At 38.5% G+C, this 19,947-nt stretch overlaps 2 protein-coding genes across 27 annotated transcripts in view; one reads left to right on the top strand and one right to left on the bottom strand.

The window, feature by feature from the left end:
- Window positions 1-15,193, top strand: part of GPSM2 (G protein signaling modulator 2) — a 54,297-nt gene extending 39,104 nt beyond the window's left edge. For 4 of the 8 annotated variants that reach the window (XM_077952238.1, XM_077952230.1, XM_077952232.1 and 1 more), the window contains 5 exons: window positions 786-842; window positions 2,085-2,261; window positions 5,909-6,068; window positions 7,478-7,695; window positions 14,471-15,193. In XM_077952238.1, the coding sequence (XP_077808364.1) occupies window positions 786-842; window positions 2,085-2,261; window positions 5,909-6,068; window positions 7,478-7,695; window positions 14,471-14,710 (852 nt within the window). In that variant the 3' untranslated portion in view covers window positions 14,711-15,193. The remainder of the gene's footprint in view (window positions 1-785; window positions 843-2,084; window positions 2,262-5,908; window positions 6,069-7,477; window positions 7,696-14,470) is intronic. The other 4 variants (XM_002801678.4, XM_015146479.3, XM_015146484.3 and 1 more) reach the window with 1 other exon arrangement.
- A 1,324-nt stretch (window positions 15,194-16,517) lies between these two features.
- Window positions 16,518-19,947, bottom strand: part of CLCC1 (chloride channel CLIC like 1) — a 38,187-nt gene continuing 34,757 nt past the window's right edge. For 10 of the 19 annotated variants that reach the window (XR_013400328.1, XM_077952242.1, XM_077952243.1 and 7 more), the window contains 2 exons: window positions 18,971-19,288; window positions 16,518-17,148 (listed from right to left, as the gene is read on the bottom strand). Coding sequence is in view for 17 of the 19 variants with exons in the window: in XM_077952242.1 (XP_077808368.1) it covers window positions 19,016-19,288 (273 nt within the window). In the remaining 2 variants the exon portion in view is untranslated. Of the gene's footprint in view, window positions 17,149-17,893; window positions 19,289-19,947 lie in introns of those variants that run through there. The other 9 variants (XR_013400344.1, XM_077952240.1, XM_077952244.1 and 6 more) reach the window with 3 other exon arrangements.

Below are 19,947 nucleotides of genomic sequence, written 5' to 3'. Positions count from 1 at the left end.
ATTATAACAATAACATATGCTTTTTCAATAGTGATAGTTTATGTGTGAATAGTCTTCAAAAAACCAAAATCTAATTGTGTTAGAATCATATCCAAGATATTTTTATTCCAGCCATTCACAGTTATTTGGAAACTCTAGTAATTTTTAAAGGACTTTGTGATTTTTCCAAATGTCCAGCTTTTCTTTGTGAGTGGCTCTCAAATATAAATTTGTTAAATCCACAAATTATTTTTTAAAAGCTTTTAAGGCAATTTTTGTCTACTTTCTTCTTTTAGGAACATACTAATAAGTAGCAAAATTAATTTGCTGTCTTCTGCCTACCTATGTAGTGGTACTAACAGTGTTATGTAAGAAGCTGACCAGATTTGACCTTGTAATTCTCCAAGAGCCAAGTGATAAAATTCTATCCTTAATTTAAAATATGTTTAAGTGTAATTAGTTCTTTGTATTGGTTTCTTTTCCTCATAATAAAGCTGTCAAATAATTCATTATTTCATTATTCTCAACAAAGTAAAGAAGCATACATAAGGAAAAAGGGAATTGCTTCGCCCTGTATTCTTGTTTTCAGTATTGTTGAGAAGTTCAAATAAATATATAAGGAACATTTTTAATTTTTCTTCTTGGGTTTTGGGTACAGTTTTATGTTCTCACATCAAGGACCATTTTCCTTTTCTCTAAACAATAGACCATGAAATCCACTGTAGTAAATAATTTCCCCTTATAATGTGTATGTGAAAAGGAATCGATGGCTTGGTTCACTTACTAACCACATGTTTTAAAAACAGCAACAAGGCCTGGCGCAGTGGCTCACGCCTGTAATCCCAGCACTTTGGGAGGCCAAGGTGGGTGGATCACAAAGTCAAGAGATCGAGACCATCCTGGCCAACGTGGTGAAACCCCGTCTTTACTAAAAATACAAAAAATTAGCCGGGCGTGGTGGTGGGCACCTGTAGTCCCAGCTACTCGGGAGGCTGAGGCAGGAGAATCACTTGAACCTGGGAGGTGGAGCCTGCAGTGAGCTGAGATTGCACCACTGCACTCCAGCCTGGCAACAGAAAAAGAAGAAAAAAAAAACCAACAAATGTATTTATATGTGTATATATATATATACACATACACACACACACACACACTCTCTATATATATAAATGGGTTCTCACTATGTTGTCCAGGCTAGCCTCAAATTCCTGGGCTCAAGCAATCCTCCTGCCTCAGCCTCCTGAGTAGCTGGGATTATAGGTGTGAGCCACCATCCCCAGCTACATGTCTCACTCCCCTGTACATTTATTTCAGTTTGTGCCTCATGGGGCACTTTTCTGGATTGGTGGAAATGTTCTATGTATTGATTGGAGTAGGGGTTATATGGCTTCCAATCATAGACTTAAAGTCTGTGCATTTGACTGTAATTTTACCTATGAAAAACTGTGTGTAACTAAAATTATTACATAGCATGAACCTTTAGACTTAATTATAAACATTTAAGACTGAATGTTAAAGCTGCAAATGTCAGAGCTATTGTATGTAGTGCATATTTTTCCCCTGTACTCAATAAATGTTATTTTGTTATTTGTAGGTTGTGTATTTACATCATATCTAAACCTTTATAAATTGGTTTTGCCTATTGAGAATTTAGTACGGTATTAGTAAAAACAGTACTGTTTTATTTTTTAAAAATTACTGCTATGTTTCAAATATTAATTTTTATGTTTAAAAATTCTACATACATCCAAAAATTCCAGTTGTAACATATTTTTAAGTAACTCACGTCTAGAGTAAAACTTTGGCTCCTTCTCTGACCGTTCATACTTTATAAGGTTTTGGCAAACCTTGCTTTCTTATTCATAGGTTCTTTAAAACCAGCATTTTAATGTTTTGATAATGAGAAATCCACAGTATGCATTTGGTACAAGATCTTGAAAATAGTGCAATATACTAAAAAAGATATTTTTAAAGAGATCTAAAATTCTTCCTCTCTCCCCCAGTAGTAAATAAGTGAGTATGTCAGGTTAATATTATGGGAAACCAGAAGAGAGCTGGGGATTTGGAGGTGTTTTTTCACCTACCTTCCATTTATAATTTTGTAGATACAGAACTGGAACAGTGAAATTCTTGCTAAGCAAAAACCTCTTATTGCCAAACCTTCTGCAAAGCTACTCTTTGTCAACAGACTGAAGGGGAAAAAATACAAAACGAATTCCTCCACTAAAGTTCTCCAAGATGCCAGTAATTCTATTGACCACCGAATTCCAGATTCTCAGAGGGTACGTTTAAGTTTTTGAGTATTGTGTTTTGAGTACCAACATTTGGGTTTTCTTGTATTCATACTGAATTTTTAGTAATTTAAATTAGACATGTAATATAAAATACCTTTGTATTCATATTTCCCTATCTTTTCTATCTTCTTCAAAATTAGAAATGGTAATTACTGTCTTAGTAGATAAGTTGCTCCCTTGTATTGGACAATAATTATTTTTCTTTTTGTTTTTTTTTTCTCGAGATTGAATCTTGCTCTGTCACCCAGACTGGAGTTCAGTGGCGCAATCTCGGCTCACTGCGACCTCTGCCTCCCGGGTTCAAGCGATTCTCCTGCCTCAGCCTCCCAAGTAGCTGGGATTACAGGTGCGCACCACCATGCCCAGCTAATTTTTATATTTTTAGTAGAAACAGGGTTTCACCACGTTGGCCAGGCTGGTGTCGAACTCCTGACCTCAAGTGATTTGCCTGCCTTGGCCTCCCAAAGTGCTGGGATTACAGATGTGAAGCACTGCGCTTGGCCAATAATTATTTATTTGAGTCACTGTTGTTTGCAAAAATACTACCAGTTATTTCACTGCATTGTCTCCCAGTAAAACTACCCTCTACTCAGCTCAGAAGGCAGAACAAATTAAATTCAGATGCTCAAGAATTTTTAAATATTAATTTAGAATGAAGAGTGTCTGTTAGCATCTACTTCTATTAATCATATTATTGAAACTGTAATGATAGAATTACAAACTTTTGATGAAAAATGAGCCTGGGCAACATGGTGAAACTGTTTCTACCAAAAAATAAAAAGTTAGCCGGGTATGGTGGTATGTGCCTATGGTCCCAGAGCCCAGGAGGTGGAGGTTGCAGTAAGCTGAGATCATGCCACTACACTCCAGCCTGGGCAACAGAGCAAGACCCTGTCTCAAAAAAAAAAGAGAAAAATGAGCATAGCAAACAGTTTATTTAATTTATTTAGAAATAAAAATATGATGGGTTTACTGATAATCAGTATCAGGGAAATCTCAAATCCAGCTACCCTATAATCTGGTAAAAGTATCAAAGTAAATTACAAAGAAGGTACTTCATATTATCAAATCCATTTATCTGCCAGGCGCAGTGGCTCATGCCTGTAATCCCAGCACTTTGGGAGGCAAAGGTGGGTAGATCTTCTGGATTTAAGAGTTCGAGATCAGCCTAGCCAACATGGTGAAACCCCATCTCTACCAAAAATGCAAAAAATTATCTGCGTGTGGTGGCACACACCTGTGGTCCCAGCTACTCAGAAGACTGGGGTGGGAGGACTGCTTGAGCCTGGGACGCAGAGGTTGCAGTGAGCTGAGATTGCACCACTGCACTCCAGCCTGGGTGACAGAGTGAGACCCCATCTCAAAAAAAATTAAAAAATAAAATTGGCTGGGCACGGTGGCTCATACCTGTAATCCCAGCACTTTGGGAGGCCAAGGCAGGCAGGTCACTTGAAGTCAGGAGTTCAAGACCAACCTGGCCAACATGGCAAAACCCCGTCTCTACTAAAAATACAAAAAATAGCTGGGTGTGATGGCACATGCCTGTAATTCCAGCTACTCAGGAGGCTGAGGCAGGAGAATCGCTTGAACCCAGGAGTTGGAGGTTGCAGTGAGCCGAGATCGTGCCACTGCACTCCAGCCTGGGCGACAGAGTGAGACTGTCTTCAAAAGAGTAAAATAAATAAAATCAATTTTTCCAGCAATGAGAGCCTTTGAAAAAAAAGTTAACCTTTTTGTTTTAAGTTAGAGATTTCTTTTGTCAGCATTTCATTTATACTTATATCCTTGTAGTGTCTTTTGTCTCAATTTCTTTCCCCCAAGTCTGTGGTATTGTTATAGAATGCCTCGATTTTTATCAGTGGTTTCTTACATAGCTTTTCTGGGATAGCTATGACTAATAAAATTAAAACTTATGGGGTATATAGAAATTCAGGGATATTTTTGTAGATCTAGAGCAGGACTGGAATTCAAGGAAGTCACGCCTTTGTTCAAAGTTTGGGGTCTTAACTAAGCTCACTTAGCTCAACTGAAAATGCCCATACTTTTGGAGCCATATATATTTTTACGTTCAGTCTTTAATTCTAGGCTTTTTTGCTCCTAGGAAAAAGTCTTTTGTTGGTAATTAACACATTTGACTGTGGCTTATGTATATATCATTCCCAAACCTCAAATTTAACATGTTAAAAACTTCTCTTAATCACTCCTGTTTTCCTTGTCCCAGTTAAAGGGATACCATTTACTCTGTCCCTAAGCCAGGAACCCCAGTGTCGTGCAAGATTCCCTCTTTCACTAACCACATCAAATCTACTGTGTCCCTCAGATCTGCTCTCACCCTCACCCCTTTTAAAAAATATCTGCTACCCCAACACTTTGGGAGGCCAAGGCAGGCAGATCACCTGAGGTCGGGAGTTCAAGACCAGCTTGGCCAACATGGTGAAACCCTGACTGTACAAAAAATACAAAAATTAGCCAGGTGTGGTGGCATGCACCTATAGTCCCAGATACTCAGGAGGCTGAGGCAGGAGAATCACTTGAACCTGGGAGGCAGAGGTTGCAGTGAGCCAAGATCATACCACTGCACTTCAGCCTGGATGACAGAGCGAGATTCCGCAAAAAAAAAAAAAAAAAAAAAAAAATCTGCTACCATGTCTTAGCCTAGTACTTACTCTCTTACCTAGACTTCAATAGGTACCTGAACTGATCTCCCTGCCTTCATTTATTATCGCTAAACAAAACTGCTTAAAATTGACTATTGCCAGTGCTCATCTTATTTCACATAGGATAAAGTCTACATTTGTTAGTATTGCATACAAAGGCCTCTTCCCTCCTCTATACCTACCCCTACCCTTCAGTTCATCATCAATTGAATACTATTGCATATTAACCAGTATGAAACATCTCTCACCTCCAAATGTCTATTCATTCTTAAGGAGCCAACACAAATACATGCTATGAAATTTTCCCTGTTTCTCCTAAAAATTAGTTCTTCTCTCCTCCTCAGGCCCATAACATTTTTTGTATATGTGCCTCTATTATAATACATCATTATGAAAAAATTAAAATAATTACTTGTATTAAACATTGCATTAATCATTTCAGTTTTGAAGCCTTCCAAATGAAGTATAAATATAGATCTTGCTCTCCTCACAAATATTCATTTATTTGAAGTTTGTATTTTTTCAGGGTCTTCAAATCTAAGTATAATAAAAAGACCTTAGAAATCACTATGGTAGGAAAATACCCTTGTTTTCTTTCTTAGACAGCTCTTACAAAGAGGTAAGTGTACTTAAATTCCACTGTAGAATGTTTAGAACTGAATGCAGAGCCTGAAGTACAGGCCTGTATCACCAGTGTTTGCATAATTCAGTATCTGTAGTGGTTCTGTTACGTCTGAGGTATGTTTCTTTAGCTTCAGAAATACAGGAATTAAAAACTAGAAGTGCTTTTTGTTAGTTGGATTAAAATAAGATTTTATTACCAATATTTGCCATCTTGTATTCTTTTTCAAAATGTCAATTCTCATTTTTAATCCTCATCCTTTACCTTTTGCATTTAAATGCATCATGATGTTCACTGATGATCTAAAAATAATACTGGAATATTCAAATGAACTAGACTTCCTCTCAATATTTTAGAAAATCAGTGCAGATGCTATTGGAGATGAAGGGTTCTTTGACTTATTAAGCCGATTTCAAAGCAATAGGATGGATGATCAGAGATGTTGCTTGCAAGAAAAGAACTCCCATACAGTTTCAACAACAACTTCTTCCACTCCCCCCAAAATGATGCTAAAAAGTAAGTCATCTCTGTTTCTCCCCCGATTTTAATAGTTCTCTTTGATATTCTTGTGGTTCATTTCTGAGAATTGAGTTCTCATCATAAGAGATATAATAAATGAGCCTGAATCCAGGTATATCCGAAATGCTGCTATTATACAGTTCAAACAAGGTTTTTTCAGTTCCCTTATGTATATATGTGTTTTTAGTCCAATGTGCCTTCTACTAACTATATTATACTACCTCCCTAGTTTTCTTTGAAAAATCTGTTGTGGAAAATGTGACTGTGAGCCAGGTGTGGTGGTGCACGCCTGTAATCTCAGCTACTTGGGAGGCTGAAGTGGGAGGATCACTTGAGGTCAGGAGTTTGAGGCTATAGTGTGCAATGATCGTGTTTGTGAATAGCCACCGCACTGCAGCCTGGGCAGCATAGTTAAAGCCTATGTCTAAAAAATATATAAAAATAAAATCTGATTTTATTTATTTATTTGAGACGAGATCTTGCTGTTAGCCAAGCTGGAGTGCCAGGCCATGATCATAGTCAGTGCAGCCTTGTGCTTCTGGGCTCAAGTGGTCCTCCTACCTCAGCCTCCCAAGTTAACTGGGACTCCAGGCACACACCACCATGCCCGGCTAATTATTTTTATTTTTTGTGGAGATGAGGTCTTGCTATGTTGTCCAGGCTGGTCTCAAGCTCCTGGCCTCAAGTGATCTTCCTGCCTTAGCCTCCCAAAGTGCTGGTATTCCAGGCATGAGCTACCATGCCCAGCCTTAATATAACTTTTAAAAATACAAATGAGGAAGAAAAGTAGTTATACATACTTTATGATTATATATAAAATGTCAATACTTCGTATCTGAATTAAGAAAGAAAAACAAAGACAGACTGAAGAGGAACCTATGGCTAAGGCTGAGGCTAAGGCCTGGCTGAGTTAGAAAGGACTAAAATAGGTTGCTTATATTTTTCTATTTCAGCTACCAAAAGACTTCTTATACCATAGACCAAGACTTGCCAGCAGCACTTAACTGTTAGTTTACTAAATGATTTGTATCCAGGGCCTAGAATAAAAAACACTGTCCCACACATCCTGGTCTGAGAAATTATGTAAGAAAAACAGTTTATTCACCTTCTGAAATCTGGTCACATATAGTTACATTTTGAGTGAGCGTTAAATAGAGAAATATAGCCAAATCTGAATAACCCCCAAGTGGGTCATTTGAAGTACTCTAGGGTTCATTTTTCCCTCCCACCAGTAAAAACCACACCCATCTAGCCAAAGCCCATCCGTGTCAGCGCTATAGCAGGAGGGCAGGGCAGGTATTGGGACTGGCAAGGCTGAAAAGATCTAGGTATATATAATAAATGTGCTTAGGTTTTTTTTGTTTTTTTGTTTTTTTTAACCTTTCGCTTTCTTCTACTATTCTTAGCACCGTCTGTTCCTGTGGTATCCCCCAACACGGATGAGTTTTTAGATCTTCTTGCCAGCTCACAGAGCCGTCGTCTGGATGACCAGAGGGCTAGTTTCAGTAATTTGCCAGGGCTTCGTCTAACACAAAACAACAGCCAGTCGGTACTTAGCCACCTGATGACTAATGACAACAAAGAGGCTGATGAAGATTTCTTTGACATCCTTGTAAAATGTCAAGTATGTCTGTATGTTTTTTTCATTCTGCATACAGCTCAGATGCCACTGAGAACATTGGCAGTGTTATAATTCTCATTCAGGAAGGGCTTATTTTTTATTAGAGAGTTATTATTGTCCCTCATTCAGTAAAAAATTATTGAACACCGATTATGTTTCAGGTGCTATTCTAGGCATTGAGGACACACTTGATTTTTAAAGGATCTTACATTTTAGGAGAGACAAGTGCATGTGTGTGTGTTTGTGTGTGTGTGTGTGTATAGAGAGAGAGAGTATGTGTGTGTATGTGTGTTGTATTAGGTAATCATACTTGCTATGAAGAACTTTAAAGGAGGATAAAGGGGTAGTGGATAAGCGAAGGTGTTGGTGGTAGGGGGAGTGTCTGTTTTAGGTAGGGTGGTTAGAGAAGACCTTTCTAGATTGTCATTTGAACAGAGACCTGAATGCAGTGAAGCAGTCAGCCATGTAACTATCTAGAGAAAGAGTATTCCATGCAGAGGCAGCAAGTCCCCTCTTGGATATAAAAGCTTAGCCAGTTCAAGGAATGGCAAATGTGACTGGCATGGGATGGGTAGGGGAAGGGAAGAGTCGCACAATATGAGGATGGAGAAGTAATCAGGGCCTAGATCATCTAGGCTCTTGGAGGCCATGATAAAGTCTTGTGTTTTAGATGTATTAAGAAAGTACTGGGAGTATCCTCAAAGAGGATCCTGGCTACTGATGGAAGAATGTAGAGGGGCAAGGGTGTTAGTATGAAAACCAGCTAGGAAGATAGTATGGCAATGCAGGCAAAAAATACTGGTGATGTGGACTAGAGTGGTAACAGTGAGTAGTCAGCGTAGGGCTACATTATTAGTTATTATATCAGTTATATATTATGGTTAGTTGGCAGGATGTCTTAATAAATTGGGTAGAGGGTTTCAGGGAAAGAGAATCAAAGATTACTTATACCTTGAATAACTGGGAAATGAATGGTTCTATTTACTGAAATGGAGATGACTAGAGAGAAGCAAGTTTGGAGACAAAAAGCAAGAGTTCTGTTTTAGACATGTTAAATTTGGTAAACTGTTAGCCAGTTCAAGGAACGGCAGGTGTGACTGGTATAGACAATGAAGTAGAGGTGTTAAATAGGCAATTTGATGTGAAATCTGGAGCCCAAGGGAGATGTAAACTTGGGAGGCATCAGCATATAGCTGGTATTAAAGCCCTGGGAAGAAATTACCTAAAGAATAGGACAGGAAGACTAAGCCCTGAGCATTTCAAAGTCTACTAGTTAGATGGAGGAAGATGAGCTGGCAAAGCAGCAACAGCCAGAGAGTTGGAAGGATACCCCGAGGGTGGGCTGGGGTGGGGTGGGGTGAGGTGTGGTGTGGTGGAAATCAAGTGAAGAGTGTATCTTAAGCAGTGCTCAACTGTGGCAAATGTTGCTAAGAACCTGAGTCAGATGATAACTACTAGATTTGATAACATGGAGATTATAAATAATTTTGAAAGATACTGTTTCAGTGGTATGGTGGGGACAAAGGATTGAGTGGGGTGGGAAAATGGGAAGTGTGAAAGGGGAGATAGTAAATATAGAAAACTTTAATGGGTTAAATGGACCATTAGCTAGAAAAGAAATAGAAGGCAAATGTGGTTTTTTCTTTTCTTTTTTGGGGTGATAACATAGTTTACAGGTGGAAACGGTCAAGTAGAGAAGAGTCAGTGATGTAGGTAAGTCTGGGGTAACTGAAGAACACAGTTTTTGTGTAGGTGAGAGAGGGAAAGCAGAGTATGCATTTGGAGATGGGAGCAAGTAGGAATTCTCTCTGGATGCTTTTATTGTCTCACCAAAGAAAGAAGTAGTCATTAGTTAAGACTGGGGTTGGGGAGCCCTACAAATTTGAAGAAAAAGGAAGTGGGAAATAGATGACTTAGAGAAACTGAAACTAGGGGAAAGTATTAAGAATACTGTGCTGTGGAAAGAACCCACCTGAGGTTCACAGTCACTGGAAGTAAAACTGGTTGAATGCAATTGTGTATTTATCCAGTCATAACCAGCTGCTTGAAGCAGAGAGATAAATCAAGACTGATATTTTGCCAGGAGAATGGGATTTAGGGGAGAGAATGGTAGTTGAAGACATGTGCCAGGAAGTGATTTTAATAATGGACTTTAGAATCTAGGCTGTAAGAAGGGAAATAAAGAAATGAAAGGTGTGAAAGTAAAAAGTAGCAGTGGTCCCAGTAGATTCAAGGAATGCTAAAGATACATAACAAACCATCAAGATCTATGAAGCAAAAATTAACAGAATTGAAGGGAGAAATGGACAGTTCTACAAAAATAGTTGTGGAATTCAATATCCTGTGCTCATTAATGGATAGGACAACTAGAAGATAAGTGAGGAAAAGGAGGACTTGAATACACAGTAAACCAACTAGATTTAATGTGCACATATAGCACACTTGACCCAACAACAGCAGTGTGCACATTCTTCTGAGGTGCACATGGAACATTTTTCAGGTCAGTCCATATGTTAGGCCACAAATTCTCAACAGATTTAAAAGATAACTATCATATAAAGTACCTTCTCTGACCCCAAAGGATAAAATAAGCAATAACAGAAGGAAAACAGGAAAAACTCACAAATTTGTGGAAATTAAACACTCTGAAACGACTAATCCATCAAAGAAGAAATCACAATGGAAACTATAAAATAGAGACAAATAAAAATAAACATACAAAAATGTATGGGACATAGCAAAGGCAATGCCAAGGGGGAAATTCATAGCCATAAATGTTTACACTAAAAAAAGACGAAAGATCTCAAGTCAACAACTTCACTTTACAACTTAAGGAACTAGAAAAAGAAGAACAAACAAAACCCTAAACTAGCAGAAGGAAAGAAAGAAAAATAAAGATTATAGCAGAAATAAATAAAATACAGAACAGAAAAAAAATAGAGAAAATCAATGAAGCCAAAACGTTTTGAAAAATAGATTAACAAAATTGACAAACTTTTAGCTAGATAAATTTTAAAAACATTCAAATTACTAGAAACACAAACTTACCAAGAACAAATGATGAAGAAACAGAAAATACACCCATTGTAAGGAGGTTGCATCAGTAATCAAAAACCTCTTGATAAAAGCCCTGGACCTGATATCTTTACTGGTGCATTCTATCAAACATTTAAAGAACTAACACTATGCCTTCTCAAACTGTTCCTTCCAAAAACTGAAAATAAAGGAATACTTCATAACTCATTCTATGAGGCCAGTATTGCCAATACCAAAGCCAGACAGACACTACAAGAAAAGTACAGATCAATATCCTTCATGAATCCAGATGCAAAAATCAACAAAATACTACAATCCAAATTCAGCAGCACATCAAAAGGATTTTACAACATGACCAAGTGGGATTTATTCCTAGGATACAAGGATTGATTGTTCAACATGTGAAAATCAATCAATGTAACACATAAACAGAATAAAGGGAAAAAACACATATAGGAAAAAAAAATGACAAAATTCAAAACTCTTTCATGATAAAAACTTAAAAATTAGCAACAGTAGGAAACTACCAGAACATAGTAAAAGCCATATACGAAACATGCACCGCTGATATCATACTCAATGGTGACAGACTGAAAGCTTTCCTCCAAGATCAGGAACAAGATCAGAATGCAGGTTTTGGCCACTTTTATTCAATGAGGTACTAGAAATTCAAGCAATTAGGCAAAAAAGAAAAAAAGGCATTCACATCGAAAAGGACAAAATATCAATAAAATTGACAGAGGTAATCAACAAGTTCAGCAAAATAGCATGATACAAAATCAACACAAAAATCAGTTGTGTGTTTATACACTAACAATGAACAATTGAAAAGAAATATAAAATTCCATTTAAAATAGCATCAAAAAAATAAAGTACTTAGGAATTAATCATTGAGGCAAAAGACTTGTATAATGAAAACCACAAAACATTGCTGAAAGAGATGAAAGAAAACAAATGGAACAATATCCCATGTTCATGGATTAGAAGACTTAATGTTAAAATTTTGATACTATCCAAAGTGACCTACAAATTCAATGCAATCCCTGTAAAAATCCAAATGGTTTTTTCCCCCTACAGAAATAGAAAATATAGCCTAAAATTCCTAAAATTCATGTGGAACCTCAAGGGACTTCCAAATATCCAAAACAATCTTAAGAATAAAGCTTTAGGACTCACATTTTTTTATTTCAGGTTATTACAAAACTACACTAATCAAAACAGTGCAGTACTGGCATAAAGACAGACATATAGACCAAAGGAACAGAATACAGATCCCAGAAATAAACTTTGCATGTGTGGTCAAATGATACACAACAGGGGTGCCAAGACCATTCCATGGGGGAAAGGATGGTTTTATCAACAAATGGTTCTGAGTAAACTAGATAGCCACATACAAAAAGAATGAAGTTGGACCCTTACCTAATACTATATACAAAACTCAAAGTGGATCAAAGACCTAAGCATCAGAACTAAAACTATAAAACTAAAGAGGAGCATGTGGTGGCTCACACCTGTAATCCCAGCACTTTGGGAGGCCAAGATGAGAGGATTGCTTGAACCTAAGAGTTCAAGACCAGACTGGGCAGCATAGTGAGATCCCATCTCTATAAAAAAATTTTTTTAATGGCATACACCTGTAGTCCCAGCTATGCAGGAGGCTGAGGTGGGAGGATCACTTGAGCCTAGGAGTTCAAGGCTGCAGTGAGCCATGATCATGTCACTGTGCTCTAGCTTAGGCCACAGAGTGAGACCCTGTCTCTAAAGGAAAAAAAAAAAGGAAAGCCTCATGGCATTGGGTTTGGCAGTGATTTCTTGGTTATAAAACCAAAGGAGCAGGGAACAACAACAACAAAATAGACAAAATGGACTTAAAAACTTGTGCCTCAAAGGACATTATCAACAGTAAAAAGGCAACTCAACATAAAATACTTGGAAATCACATATCTAATAAAGGATTAATATCCAGAATATATAGAGAACTCCTAAAACTCAACAAAAACCAACCTGATTCAAAAATGGGCAAAGAACTGCAAGAGGCATTTCTATAGAGAGAACAAGAGGCTAGAATATGATCATGGGAGCCAAATGGCTAATGCCGAAGTGAAGGATGAGAACACTCAATCAGAGGAAGTCTAGGAACTGAAGTGCCAAGTGTTGGGTTAATTGGAGGACATTGAAATTATCAATTTATGACAGGAGAAATGAGTGAGCCATGTATGTGTGGAGGCGGCACCGACTTAGGAGGGCAGTAAATAACTGCATCCTCTGAGGGTTGTGGGATTAAATACTCAGGGATCTATGTGCTTATCACAGTCCCTAACAATGTAGTGGGTATTCAAATATCAGCTATCACACTTCTATTCTTATTCTTGAGCTATAATGCCAGAAACTGTGGTGTATACTTGTAAGTACATGTATTTTTTATTTGACAAGTAGCATGTCTAATGTAAGAATCATAATACTCAAACTTGAAAGAAAAATTCAGAGACCAGGTATGGTGGCTCATGCCTGTAATCCCAGCATTTTGGGAGGCCAAGGCGGGCAGATCACTTGAGGTCAAGAGTTCAAGACCAGCCTGGCCAACATGGTGAAACCCTTGTCTCTACTAAAAATAAAAAAATTAGCCGGGTGTGGTGACACATGCCTTTAGTCCCAGCTACTGGGAGGCTGAGGCAGGAGAATCAGTTGAACCTGAAAGATGGAGGTTGCAGTGAGCCAGGATCACACCACCGTACTCCTGCCTAGATGACGGAGCGAGACTGTGTCTCAAAAAAAAAAATCAGTCTGGGCTATTTCTTTTTTTTTTTTTTTTTTTTTGAGACGGAGTCTCGCTCTGTCACCCGGGCTGGAGTGCAGTGGCCGGATCTCAGCTCACTGCAAGCTCCACCTCCCGGGTTTACGCCATTCTTCTGCCTCAGCCTCCCAAGTAGCTGGGATTACAGGCGCCCGCCACCTCGCCCGGCTAGTTTTTTTTTGTATTTTTTAGTAGAGACGGGGTTTCACCGTGTTAGCCAGGATGGTCTCGATCTCCTGACCTCGTGATCCGCCGGCTATTTCTTAACAGATTTAACTGCCTAAGACAGAGGCAGGCAAACTTTTCCTGTTAAGGGCCAGATAGAAAATATTTTAGGCTTTGCAGCCTATATGGTCTCTGTTGCAACTGCCCAACTCTGCCATTTAGTAGGGAAGCAGCCATATAGACAGTATATAAACAGATGTATTGATGGGAAAATGAAAATGACTTCATCTACAGAAGCAGGCATTGGGTTACAGTTTGCTGTCACCTAGCCTAAGACGCGATTTTTTTAAGGTAGTTCCTCATGGGTTTGTACATATTTCTAAAGGTTTGTTAAGTTCCACTGTTGATGCCTGTTAGATTATAACCTTGAACTGTCATACTTAGATAGAGTTGACCTTGTGTTTTATCTCAGATTTTTTGTGACCAATTATAATTAAAACAGTATGACTTAATATAATGCACTTACTAAACCCATGAAGCAGCTATACCTATATAAGTCATTTTAAAGGAAAAATTGTATGCAGTTTCAGGTTTAAAGATTAATTTATTTCAGAAATCAGGCTGGGAACTAAAGAAAACAATGTAAAATCAAAGATTAATTTCTGAGAAGCCCCAAATAAGTTTACAACTGTGTTTTCTTGGTATGACTGACAGAGATATAACATAGCTTGGTGCTTTCTTTCCCACAGGATGTCTTTTAATCTCTTTCTCATACACTTTTAGGGATCCAGATTAGATGATCAAAGATGTGCTCCACCACCTGCTACCACAAAGGGTCCGACAGTACCAGATGAAGACTTTTTCAGCCTTATTTTACGGTCCCAGGCAAAGAGAATGGATGAACAGAGAGTTCTTTTACAAAGAGATCAAAACAGAGACACTGACTTTGGGCTAAAGGACTTTTTGCAAAGTAATGCTTTGTTGGAGTTTAAAAATTCAGGGAAAAAATCAGCAGACCACTAGTTACTATAGATGTATTTTTTTTTTCCTTTCAGAACACGGTAAGGAAACAATCTATTAATTTTTTCCTTAAAAGGAGAATTTATAGCACTGTAATACAGCTTAAAATATTTTTAGAATAATGTAAATAGTTAACCTTCAGTAGTCTATTAAGGCATTACTACTTCTCTGGACACGCGCATGTTTGAGGGTGGAGGTGTCCTGTAAAGGTGCTTCATCATCTGTGATTACTTGGGATGTGTTCTTTGGCAGCTTGTTAGGTTACTTTACCTAGTGTTTGTAAAGTAGGAAGTTAAGTGAATCATAGATTAGAATTTAATCCTCTTATGGAAATAATTTTTTAAAATCTTGACAATGGCATTTTTTTTTACACATAACCATGGATGTAGTGGGAAACAATGCTGTTTAGTAAAAATAATGTACTTGATCAATGTAAAAAAGCATATAAAATAGTCTTATTAAAAATCTAGTTTTTTTTTTTCTCCATGAAAATCTATTTTCAATATTTTTTAGGCCAGTCAGTATAAAAGAAACTCTGCTTCTTGGGCTGGGCATGGTGGCTCATGCCTGTAATCCCAGCACTTTGGGAGGCTGAGGCAGGAGGATTGCTTAAGGCTAGGAGTTCAAGACCAACCTGGGCAACATAGTAAGACCCCCGTGTCTACAAAAAATAAATCAGCAGCCAGGCGCGGTGGCTCATGCCTGTAATCCCAGCATTTGGGAGGCCTACGTGGGTGGATCACTTGAGGTCAGGAGTTTGAGACCTTCGTGGCCAACATGGCGAAACCCCATCTCTACTAAAAATACAAAAATTAGCTGGCCATGGTGGCATGCACCTGTAGTTTCAGCTACTTGGGAGGCTGAGGCAAGAGAATCGCTTGAACCCCTGGGAGGCTGAGACTGCAGTGAGCCGAGACCAGCCACTGGAGTCCAGCCTGGGTGAAAAAGCAAGACTCTGTCTCAAAAAAAAAAAAAAAGAAAAAAGATAGCAAGCATGCTGGCACACACCTGTAGTCCCAACTACTTAAGAGGCTGAGCCAGGAGGACCACTTGAGCCCAGGAGGTGGAGGCTGCACTCCAGCCTGGGTGACAGAACAAGACCCTGTCTCTAGAAAACAAGTATCTTTTGTGTGTTTTGGGCTATTTGTTTAAAATATATATATATTTAAAATGGTCTCTTCTGTTCCATAATACTGCTGTAAAACAAACTTTTCTAAGTCCCAATATAAAAAAAACAAAAAGCACCATATGGTTAGGTCAAGAACCTAGGACACATAAATAGAAAACAGATGAAAACTCACAAAAATTAAGTATAAAAGATGTCAGCTAGAACATTAGTTGTCATTAAGCCTTGTCTTCCTTATCCCAGATACTGAAGGCAGTTTACAAGGGGATAACAAAGTAACTGTAGCAAAAGACAAGTATGGGACAGACCAGGGCCTGGAGTAACACTGCATCACAGACTGCAAAAGCCCATGCTTGGAACAAGTTGCCAACTTGTTCCACTCTCCTTGCTTCTGACTGTGCACAGCTGGGATGGGATCTGGGGATGTGGACCCCTATTCTTTCAAAAAGTCATTCAGGTGATTTGAATGGGCAAATAGAAATATTTATCTAAATGGCCAATGTTTTTTAAAGAGAGAGTCATAATCTGGAATTAAAGTGCTCAGCCAAAAAACAAAAAGTACTAAATTAAAACCTGGATTACATTATGTTTTACGTATACTATAAGGTGTGATGTCCTGGATAGCATTTTAAAAACTCAGGTAAGTTTCATGGGGTTCTTATAAGAAAATTCAGTAACACAGTATACCAAACCACAATGTAAAAAGTTTATTTTGTGTATATAATAGTTCTTACAGCCTGTAAACATTCAACATTATTCCATTTAAACACTGTTTTTAATAGCTGTCTATCTACCCTGTTCTGATTTTCCTAAAAGCTTCACACTATATAGGCTGGGCACGATGGCTCACGCCTGTAATCCCAACACTTTGGGAGGCCGACAAGGGCAGATCACTTGAGGTCAGGAGTTCGAGACCAGCCTGACGAAACCCCGTCTCTACTAAAAATACAAACATTAGCCAGGCATCGTGACGCACACCTGTAATCCCAGCTACTTGGGAGGCTGAGGCAGGAGAATCGCTTGAACCTGGGAGGTGGAGGTTGCAGTGAGCCGAGGTTGCGCCACTGCACTCCAGCCTGGGCAACAGAGCAAAACTCTCAAAATTAAATTTTAAAAAAGCTTCACACTATAAACCTTAATTTTAATGACATATTGGCTAGTCAATAAGCCTTATCTCTTTTCTGATAATAAACTGGCCCTGATGTGTTCAATTTGCTTTCATATTTAAGTCTTTCCTGAATTGCTGTCGTCATTCAACAGCAGCTGCACGTTGCCTTGCTAGCTGTCAAAGTAGATTTCATCCCCAAATGGATATCTGTAATGAAAGAATACAGAGGTGAAATTTTATTTAAAATTTTTTTAAAAGAATTTGTTTTTGGATTAAAAGGCATGCAAGCAGCTTTAATTCCATTCACAGTTACAGTCTATCACCTGGGGCATTCACTACTTTTCAGAGTCGGATCACAGTTCAAAAGACAGCTCTCACCTTGGGGTCAGTGTGAACATGTCTTGTCCCCAGAGGACTACTTTATATGCATGGATGTTCACAAACTTATTCTAAACTGCAGGTGTCTGTCAGGATTCATTTGTTATATGCCCTCTGTGTTAAAAATCTTAAAATCCTTTTGCACTTCTTAGAAAAAATAACCTTTCTGATGAAATACTAAAGATGTTTGCAATATTAAACTAGAATATATTAACATGTATAATTTTTTTTGAGACAAGGTCTTGCCCTGTCACCCAGGCTGGAGTACAGTGGCTAGATCATAACTCACTGCCACCTCGCCATCTTCTTCTCTCAGCCCTCCAAGTGGCTGGGACTACAGGTGTGTACCACCATGCCTGGCTAGTTTTATTTTTAGTAGATAGCCTTGAACTCCTGAGCTTAAGCCATCATCCTCCCTCGACCTCCCAAAATGCTGGGATTGTAAGCATAAGCCACTGCGCCTGGCCTAAAATTAAATTGTTACAGGCACATAAGTAACACTTCCTGGATCCAAAAATGTGCATTCTGCATTTCGTATTAAAATGAAAAAGCAAGTGCTTGGGATACAAATATCTGCATGAAAATTTCAAGACTTTATTCCTGACTGGTATCATTTTTAGTAAGCAGTTGAACATAACTTGTAGTGTGAATATGGTTAAAACAAAGGACACCTGATGTCTGTGAAATCTTGTAGTGTGAATATGGTTAAAACGAAGGACACCTGATGTCTGTGAAATCTGCTAAGGACAGGTACAAAATTTATGAATTGCTTTTTAAACAGTTTAAAATGAGGAATGCTTTTGATAACAAGAAAGACTAATGTAAAGTGCTGACTGATGTCCTGTCTGCAGTTAAGGAAGACACCCAACTTTTCTTCCTCATTATGGTATTCTCTGTGTACAGATTTCTAAAAATGCAAACTTCCTATGGACAAGACAATATGATCTGCTATAATATAAATTAAGATATGATAATATGCTAGGATTCTGAGTAACATGAAAAATAGGTCTTATAAAAAGCCCATATACTTCATTTGGTGGGGGAAAAGAATAATGTCATTTTCAGTCAACTGACTCTGTAAAACAGATTACCAATGTTATCTAAATTGCCCTGGCAGTCTTCAGTTTTCTCTAAGTAAACATAAAGTAAAAGTGACAATAAGGATGCAGGTGTAGTAATAGCTGCAGAAAAGATGAAACTACGAAGCCACAATGACCTGTGGGCAGGCTACATAGAGACAAGCTGAGGTGTCAGTCAGACTGATCCTGGTAACGACACTCCATGGCTGCATGAAGATGCTGGAGGCACCAAGTGGGTGGCCTGAACTCTAGTGGATTCCACTAGGCAACGTAAGTTGGTTAGTGGGTTCCTGTAAGTGCCTATAACAATAAAATTTCTTTTTCAATGTCCCCAATTCAAACTGGTCTCCTTAACTATCCAGAATCAGTGATGCCTGCCATCTGTTCATCTTAAACACTTCCTACTTTATGGGATGTAAATATCAAAGAGAAGATGAAATTAAAAGCTTTTATATACATACATGTGTTTGTTAATTCTAATTGTCAGTAAAAATGTGAATGTTGAAGTTGGCACCTTTGTAGTAATCAGAATACTTGCAGAGAAGAGAAAGAGAGTGAAGAGTATACTTTACAGAGCTCGGAGGAGACTTGAGGCTGTCGTTTGTGCTGGTGTTCCTCTAGCCACAGGGGCTGCTGACTGGATCCTGTCCACATGGTCCAGCCACACCACTTGTGGGGCTGTATGTGCTGCCTTGGTCTGGGCTGCCCACAGCTTCAGACTTGAGCTGGGCCTTTTCCACTGCAGGTGAACCTTCTGTATTCCCCGATGTGTCTTGGCCAGAGACAGGCTTGGCAGACTGGCTGCTTTCAGTACTGCTTTCTTTCAGTGTGCCTTCCCCCAGGATTCCACCTATCTCCTTGGGCTTTGTATCCAAAACAGGTGATTTCTGCTATAAAGTACAAAATTACATTTTAACTGTTTGATGTAATGTGAAGTCTCAGTAATCAAACATATCTAAAAAGTTCCCACCCTAATCTGTTGTAGCAAGCTCCAAACTCTTTCAAATCCAGGGTCCAGTGCTAAGTTATAATTATGTAAATGTTATTATACCTCACCAAACTCCACTGTACTCCCATGGAGGAGTGGGAACACTTAGGGCCTACTGGGTGGTCTAGTGGCCCAGCTTAGAAGGCGTTAAGAGAATTGGTCATCAGTATTGTTAACATCTCTAGCCTGGTGAGAATAATTCATTTGACAAATATTTATTGAGCATATATTAAGTTCTAGGTGTTAGAGATACAGCAGGAACAAAACACATAAAACTGTTCTCACTGGAACTTATATTTAGGTTAGAAGAAAATCACACAAGTATGATATATATGTTGAATTAAAGAGGCTATGTAAAAAAAGCAGAGAAGATATGACTGCTGAATGTGGGGTGGGCTGGTAGGGTCAAATTATAGTTTAAATCAGGGTGGTCTGAAAACGTGATATGTCATCCAGCCAAACTTAAAGTTTTGTAAGTGAAGGAGAAATAAAATCCTTTACAGACAAGCAAATGCTGAGAGATTTTGTCACCACCAGGCCTGCCTTACAAGAGCTCCTGAA

This window comes from Macaca mulatta, chromosome 1 (assembly GCF_049350105.2).
Source record: "Macaca mulatta isolate MMU2019108-1 chromosome 1, T2T-MMU8v2.0, whole genome shotgun sequence".
NCBI lineage: Eukaryota > Metazoa > Chordata > Mammalia > Primates > Cercopithecidae > Macaca > Macaca mulatta.
Note: the sequence above shows the minus strand (reverse complement) of the source record. Positions and strands in the feature narration are given on the sequence as shown.